The 8,539-nt window shown below is 39.9% G+C and overlaps 1 protein-coding gene across 1 annotated transcript; it reads left to right on the top strand.

Moving 5' to 3' along the window:
• The first annotated feature begins 399 nt into the window (after positions 1–399).
• Positions 400–1,338, top strand: LOC116076041 (olfactory receptor 6C4-like). The gene has a single exon (XM_031349606.1). The coding sequence runs from the start codon at positions 400–402 to the stop codon at positions 1,336–1,338; it is 939 nt and encodes a 312-aa protein (XP_031205466.1).
• The last annotated feature ends 7,201 nt before the right edge of the window (positions 1,339–8,539 follow it).

Raw genomic sequence — 8,539 nt, 5'->3', positions numbered from 1 at the left:
TGATAAAGGAGGGTGGGGGAGAGACAATAACCAGAAAGCATCATAAACATAAATGAAATTGTCAAAAAAATAAATGAATTGTTTTTAAGCAGAGGCTTGTTCAAGTGAAACTTTAAAACAAAAAAACTATTTGGGTGTTTGTTTAGAAGAAAAAGCATGCAGAAATTATAACTAAAAAAAAATTTTTTTAAAAGCAAAGCACCGTAGGAAAAAATCAGGCTAGTAAGATGGCTCGTGCAGCCTGAGGGAGAGAAGTTTGCTCAGGCTAGTAAGATGGCTCATGCAGCCTGAGGGAGAGAAGTTTGCTGTGATTCTACAGGAAAAAAGGTTTACCTATTTTGTATTCTGGACTCTTGTCCTAATACTGACTCAACGCCTCTGTGTATTCACAGGCAGCCAATGTTAGCCACTAAAAATCAGACTTTGACTGAATTCATTCTGCTGGGACTCACAGATGCCCCAGAGCTTCAAGTCTGTGTTTTCCTATTTCTCCTCCTCACATACATACTCAGTGTTCTGGGGAACCTGACCATCATTATCCTCACGCTGCTGGATTCCCACCTCCAGACACCCATGTACTTCTTCCTCAGGAACTTCTCCTTCCTCGAAATCTCCTTCACATCCACTTTTACTCCTCGCATGCTCTTCAGCATCTCCACAGGAATTAAGACCATTAGTTTTGCTGGATGCTTTACTCAGTATTTCTTTGCCATCTTCTTTGGAGCCACTGAGTTTTACCTTCTGACCGCCATGTCCTATGACCGCTATGTGGCCATCTGCAAGCCCCTGCACTACACCACCATCATGAGCAGCAGGGTCTGCACCCTACTGGTCCTCTGCTGTTGGATGAGTGGGTTCCTGATCATCTTACTCCCAATCATCCTGACCAGCCAACTGGATTTCTGTGCATCCAATGTGCTCAGTCATTATTACTGTGACTATGGGCCCCTCATAGAAATAGCTTGTTCAGACACAAGGCTGCTGGAACTCTTTGACTTTGTCTTAGCAGTCATGACCTTGATTGTCACCCTGGTGCTGGTGATTCTCTCCTACACGTGCATCATCAGGACAATTCTGAAGATCCCATCTGCACAGCAGAGGAAGAAGGCATTCTCCACATGCTCCTCCCACATGGTTGTAATCTCCCTCTCTTATGGAAGCTGCATTTTCATGTACATAAAGCCTTCGGCCACAGAAGGGGTTGCCTTCAATAAAGGGGTAGCTGTACTCAATACCTCAGTTGCCCCTTTACTGAACCCATTCATTTACACTCTAAGGAATAAGCAGGTGAAACAAAGCTTCAAGGATATCACTAGAAAGATTGTAAATCTCCAATAAACCAGCTGTCCTCAGACTAAAGGGGAATTCTAGACAATAGTCATCGAGTCCATCCCCACAGAAACTCAAGCCAACCTCTCCTCCCAGTTAAAGCAACATCTGAGATGAATTTATCATGAAGACATTTCAACTTTACATTTTAGACTTTCACTCATTTTTGAGCAAGATATTTGTAGTGAGCGTTTTGTTTTTGTAAAAACAAAAACAAAAACCAGCTATGTTATATAAAGATGTTTTTGTTTTAATCCCAGGTGTGGGATATGGGATTGCTTCAGATTCCCCACAGCAGCAGACTATTTGCCTCATGTAGTACTCTGGCAAGGGCGTGATTCTGCCAGCTGCAGATAGTTTAATTCTGAAGACTATGGAGATGAAAAAATGCCAGAGGCCACAGAGTAGCAACACTGAACGAAAAGGAGGAGAAGGAGGAGAGGGAAGGCAAGGCTGTCCCTTCTACTGGTTCTTGCCCCTGCTGCTGATCTTGCTGGTGATCCAGAGAAAAGAAACAAGAAGTTGGAAATATCCTGACTATGAAGATTGGATTTTCCCCAAGGAATTTAAGGCCCCTATTCATCAGAAAGTAGCTTAAAGGAACCTATGCTTCCTTCCCCTCTAAACTTTCTCTCCTACCCAGTGTTGGAGTAATGGAAGGAATAAGGGTTGGAAGGGAGGTACAGATAAAAGAACCCAAATAAAATAAATAAATAAATAAATATATATGTATATATATATATATATATACCTACAAATATGTAAAAATATGTGAATAAATGAATAGTATTGTTCTCCTCATGTCTCTCATAATATAGCTGTTTAAAAGAGAAATGCATTATTTGTTGTTGAATATGCTTGCTACAGGTATGTTAAACAAGTATAATATAGCTTAATAGGTTCTCAGTTTGGGAGGTAGTGACTACAGGCACTTGCCATCAAACATGACAACCTGAGTGCCACCCCAGGTACTAACATGATAGAAAGACTTTTGCTCACAAGACGTTACACAAGAGCATACACACATACATACAATCACACACACATAAACCTATACCTCCCACATACACATTCACACACACATATACACTACACATACACACAAAATAAATGTAAAAAAATAAGTTCTTCACTTTTTTATATTAGCAAAACATTATTTTTGTTCAACTATAAGCAGTATTCATAATAAAATGGGAAAATTGTATGCAATATCTTCAAATTTTAGATATTTACTTATTTTTCTTTTAATTTTTTATTCTATTACGTTATTTGTTTACTCTCTCTGTATCACCCCCATCTATGCTCTCCCTCTCCCTCTCCCTCTCCCTCTCCCTCTCCCTCTCCCTCTCCCTCTCCCTCTTCCTGTGTTGGGAGGGAGGCACAGGACTCAGTTCTCTTTGTCCACAAAGAGGGTCCCAAGTATGGGAATGAAGTCATGGAGCTTGGCCTAAAGTGCCTTTATCCTCTGAGACATTTCAATGACCCTGTGTTTCTTTTAAGTGTACCTGAAAAGGTGAGGTGTGTCATCTGTACCCTCTTTGCTGCCTCAGCCCTCAGGGTGCCTGTGTCTACATGGAGAAGTGGCACACTCTTAATCTCAACATGCAGGAGGCAGTGGCAAATGGAACTCTATAAGTTCAAGACTAGCCTGATCTACATAGTGAATTCCAAGCCATCCAAGGCTACATAGTTGCGGGGTGGGGAGAGGAATACAAACAATATGGACAACCATACATGTGCACTTCCTGCTAGTTCCCAACAGGCACAGTATTTGACTCTTTATGACACTTTATTCCCCTAAACCTGAACCTAGTGTTCAGATCTGTAAACATGAGTCCTTGGTGTGACATTCTAAAGGTTTATGTTTTTTCAGATGAACTAGAGACAAAGTAAGTGCCATCAGGACAAACCATGATAGTCAGCAACTGAGAACCGTGACCATTCAGTGTACCAGCCACCTGGCTGTGCTGTATCTCACAGATCCTGACACAACCATTCTCTGAAGCAGTGACAAGAAACTAAGAGTCCAGGGAAGAGGACAAAAAGCAAAAGGTCAAACGGCCAATATATATGGTTCCCAGGCACTGGCAGTTTTCAAGATTCTATACCAAAAATGTTCACATTGACAGAGGAGAGGGGCTTCCTGTGTCCAAATACTTAGAACTAGAAGAAAACTCCAAAGTCCACATAGGTCCTACATCCATAGACTTATCTATTTATAATTTTTCACAACCCAGACATGAATATTGTCAGAGTCATCCTACTAAGGGCTACAACCCTGACTCCCCCTTTCCAGCATCCAACAATGGCCATATACATAATGTTTTTCTTTCTTCCTTAAAGGTTATAAAATAGTAGACTTTTATGTAGCTTTTTCAGATATCCTCAGTGTTACTGATCCCTGCCGCCACCCCTCCTCTGCCTTGCTATAACATTCTCTGCCCCACTTGGTGTTCACCCATTAGCCTCTTTTCTTCCTTTTTATCTCTTGTGTTCTACCACCCACCCTCTTAAGTGCTTCATTCCCCACTGATGGTCATCCTTTGGTAATCTGACTTCCACAGAAGCTCCGAATTAAACACAAATATCTAAAGATTTGAAGGCATAGAGAAAATATTCAGAGTTTCTCTTTCTGGGTTTGGGTCATCTCACTCAGTGTAATCTTTCCAGTTCTACCCACTAAACTGAAAACTCTGTACTTTAGTGTTCACATTCCCTAGATGGCCAGTCTGGAGATGGCCTAATGAGAGGTTTGACTTGCAATGGTGTCTGAGAGGTTTTCTATCTCCGGGGTTGTCTCCCTTTGTGATTTCTTTATTGTTTCTAGTTCCACTTTTAGATCTTGGATGGTTTTGTTCACTTCCTTAGCCTGTTTGATTGTGTTTTCCTATAATTCTTTAAGGGATTTTTGTGTTTCTTCTTGAAGGGCTTCTAGTTGTTTGCCTGTGTTCTCCTGTATTTCTGTAAGGGAGTTCTTTACGTCCTTCTTAAAGTCCTGTATCATCATCATGAGAAGTGATTTTAGATATGAATCTTGGCTTTCCAGTGTGATGGTGTATCCAGGACTTGCTATGGTGGGAGAATTGGGTACTGATGATGCCAAGTATCCTTGGTTTCTGTTGCTTAAATCGTTATGCTTGCCTCCTGATTATCTCTAATGCTACCTGCCCTGGCTATATCTGACTGGAGTCAGTCCTTCCTGTGATTCTGGTTGTTTCAGAACTCCTCAGAATCCAGCTGTCTCTGTGATCCTGTGATTCCAGGATCCTGTGATCCTGAGATCCTGGGTGTGTCAGAGTTCCTGGGAGTCAAGCTGCCTCTATGACCCTGAGATCCTGGGATCCTGGGCATTTTAGAGCGCCTGGGAGTGGAGCATCCTCTGGGTGTTGTGGGACTGGTTGCAGGGTTCACACAAAGTCTTCTCAAGGCACCTACTCAGTCCAGAAGGAACCCAAGCCACTGGACAGGCAGGTTTCCTTCATCCCTGGGTCCCACTAGTCCCAGTTACTCCCTTTTGTGTTGGAACAGATGTTGTGTCCTCCTCACCTCCTCACCTCTGATCCTGGGCAAGTTAGAGTGCCTAGGAGTGGAGCTTCCTCTGGGTGTTGTGGGACTGGCTGAGGAGTTTGTGCCCAAGGTAAACCAGCCCTGGCCAGAAGGAACCCCAACCTGTTCTTTTCTAATGAGCAGCAGAAAGGGAGTAGATCCAGATGGGAGAGGAGGTGGCGGGGAGGAAAAAGTGTTTCAGATTATATGAGAAAATGATCTGTTTAATAAAAGGAAAATGTTAGAAGAGGAGGAAAAGGAGGAGGAGAAGAAGGAGGAGAAGAAGGAGGAGGAGGAGGAGGAGGAGGAGGACCTATTTCTTCAAGATTCCAATGTAGACTGAAGATCAGCTGAGACATTAAATATCATGGACTAAGCAACAACTAAATTCCTGGCCTTTCTGTTGGCTGACAGCTATTGTTCAACTAGTCCAACCACAGCCTGTAAGCCACTCTAATAAATCCACTGTGTGTGTGTGTGTGTGTGTGTGTGTGTGTGTGTGTGTGTGTGTACTATACAGAAACACACACAAATATGTTCTGTCTCTTTAGAGAACCCTGAGTAAAGCGCATCACTTCCTCCCACTGCCACGGTTAGAGCTTCAGTTCCCACAAGGCTATTACTCTGTGACTCTCATGTGGCAGCAGCTTTTTCATGGGTCCGTTTGGAGCACCTCCACTAGATCCCTATTAAACTTAATTCCTGGTACTCTTTTTGCAAGAGGCTAGTTAACATTTCCTGGGCCTGAGTCTCCAGGCAATCCTTTATCCCCCAATGTCTCCACAGAGTAAATTAAACAAAAAGTGCATTACTGAATCTGATATAAAGTTAGAAAAAAGGTCCATGACCACTCTTCAGACAAAATGCAAGCAGTGAGACTTCCAAGAATTAACTGTTCCCAGATTCTTTTGCTTTAAATAAGGCAATATCCTCAGGTATTGCAGGTCAAGTCTACTTGGACCAATGAAAGAGAAGCAAGTGATTGGTTAAAAAAAATTAGAAACTCTCAGATAACCACCCCAGAAGCCTGCATCTGTGCTTTGTGAGAAACAGGGCACAAATTAGTATTATGACTAGTGTAACCATAGCCTGTAAGCCATTCTAATCAATCCACTGTGTGTGTGTGTGTGTGTGTGTGTGTGTCACACACATTCTATGGTTGCATCCACTTTCCTGAGAAAGACAATTTAGTTCTCTATGGCTACACAAAACCCCATTGTGTTTTCATACTATACTTTCTTTACTTCTGCTTGTTAACAGACACCCAAGTTGGTTTCATTGGGACTATTGGGACTGATGCTCAAGTGCCTTTGTGAAATGTTGACATGAAGAGAGGTCTTTGAGTTTATGCCCAAGAATGTTGTTGCTAACCAAATGATTATTATATTTTTAGTTTTTATTGAAGTTTTATTGCATTGTGATGAGAAAAGAAACATAATTTCAATTTATCAGAATTTGTTAACATTTAAAAACATATTTTAAGTAGATAGAATTACATCACATTCTTCTTTCCCTTTTGTACCCCAACTCCTCTCAGAGACCCCCCTTCAATACCTACAATACCTTTCATTTTTTTAGTCATATTCTTTAAAATTTATAAAATATTGTAACAATAAAAATGAGTATTATAAAAGTTGTTTGATATAAAACAACAATCAATTGAAGTCTTATATAGATGCTTGTCTACAGCAATACTGAAAATACATATGTTTTTCTCAATATAAATGTTAAATAACTCCAAACATATTAACTGTATATTTTAAAATAATACATCACTACTAGCTTTTTTTTAAATGAACATAAATAGATAAAGCATTTTTGTTTGTTTGTTTTGTTTTGTTTTGTTTTTAGTAGAGCTTTAGTTGAGGTCCTGATACCTGTGTGTTTGCAGGAGCGTGTGGTGAGCATGAGAGTAGTAATAATAGTGGTAGAGTCCGTGTGGTGGGGATGGTTCGTTTTGGGGGAAAATGTCCACATTTTAACTATTCAACTTTTGAATAAACTGTGAAAATGAAAAAACAAAAAAAAATTCTTGGTTCTTACTGTGGTACAAGACCAAAATAGGAACAATTTTTAGAGATTGGAGTTCATTGTAATAAGGCTGTACTTCAATGATGCTCACCATCACCAAAGGATTTTACTTCCATCGTAGCTAAGCTAAGAGTTCACAGTTCTGCTGCACCAAGGAATGAATTGTAGGCACAATTTTTGGGTACAGACTTCCTGCTATGGTCAAAGTTATTTGACTTAAGTGATTGTCTTCACTCTCAGCCCACAGGGAACAGGTTACATTCATTTAAGAAATGGTGTGTGTACTAGGATGCTCTGTCCATGAAGTCATTCACCAACTGTTTCAATGAACAATGGTTCTGCTTGGAGGGTGGCACAGTCATTAGGTGAGGGTAAGAATCTGGTTCATTGGCTGTGATGATTTTGAAAAGCATTCATCTCAGAGAAAGAGTAACTTATAAAGCCCTCCTCTTCAAAATTGATACAATAGTTATAAATATCAAGCAAAGCATTCAGTCTCACTCTTAGTTGTTCTCTTACAAACCACCTCCCAAATTAATTGTCTATGTTTCATTTGGCTGTATAAATAATTTTGAAATATGTAAGCTGTTCTGAAAACCATAGTATAGTGTAAAAACATCAAATAAACAATCCTACTAATAGAGAGGCTGAGATAGGAGAAGTATGATTTCAAGACCATTATGTGGCACCCAGCAAGACACTGTGAGGTACAAACAAGCAAAAAGTGTATATGGATTGTACAGTATTGGACCTATCTATCCAATTACCAAATTAGAGAAACCACTGGATGACAGCCAACAAATTTCTAATTCTTCATATTTTTTAATTCAATTGATTAGGATATGTTGGTAACATTAATTTTCATACTAAGAGATATTAAAAAAAAGTAATTGTTATTTCTTGTTATTTTTGTTGTTAGAGGTGGAATTATGTTTGTGTGGGTTTGTTGAAAGATTACTTTCTTGCTTTTTCTGGGGTGTAGTTTCCCTCCTTGTGTTGGTGTTTTCCATCTATTATTCTTTGTAGGGCTGGATTTGTGGTAAGATATTGTGTAAAATTGGTTTTGTCATGGAATATCTTGGTTTATCCATCTATAGTAATTAAGAGTTTTGATTGGTATGATAGCCTGGGCTGGCATTTGTATTCTCTTAGGGTCTGTATGACATCTGCCCAGGATCTTCTAGCTTTCATAGTCTCTGGTGAGAAATCTGATAGGCCTATCTTTATATGTTACTTGACCTTTTTCCTTTACTGCTTTTAATATTCTTTCTTTGTTTCATGCATTTTGATGTTTCAATTATTATGTAGTTGGAGGAATTTCTTTTCTGTTCCAGTCTATTTGGAGTTCTGTAGGCTTCTTGTGTGTTCATGGGCATCACTTTTTTTTTGGTTAGGGAAGTTTTCTTCTATAATTTTGTTGAAGATATTTACTGGCCCTTTAAGTTGGGAATCTTCACTCTCCTCTATACCTATTTTCCTTAGATTTGGTCTTCTCATTGTGTCCTGGATTTCCTGGATGTTTGGGGTTAGGAGATTTTGGCTTTTTGCATTTTCTTTGACTGTTGTGTCAATGTTTTCTATGGTATCTTCTGCCCCTGATATTCTCTCTTCTGTCTCTTTTATTCTGTTGGTG

The sequence above is a fragment of the Mastomys coucha genome, unplaced genomic scaffold (assembly GCF_008632895.1).
Source record: "Mastomys coucha isolate ucsf_1 unplaced genomic scaffold, UCSF_Mcou_1 pScaffold4, whole genome shotgun sequence".
Classification (NCBI taxonomy): Eukaryota; Metazoa; Chordata; class Mammalia; order Rodentia; family Muridae; genus Mastomys; species Mastomys coucha.
The sequence above is the reverse complement of the archived record's forward strand: the minus strand, read 5'-3'. Positions and strand labels throughout refer to the sequence as shown.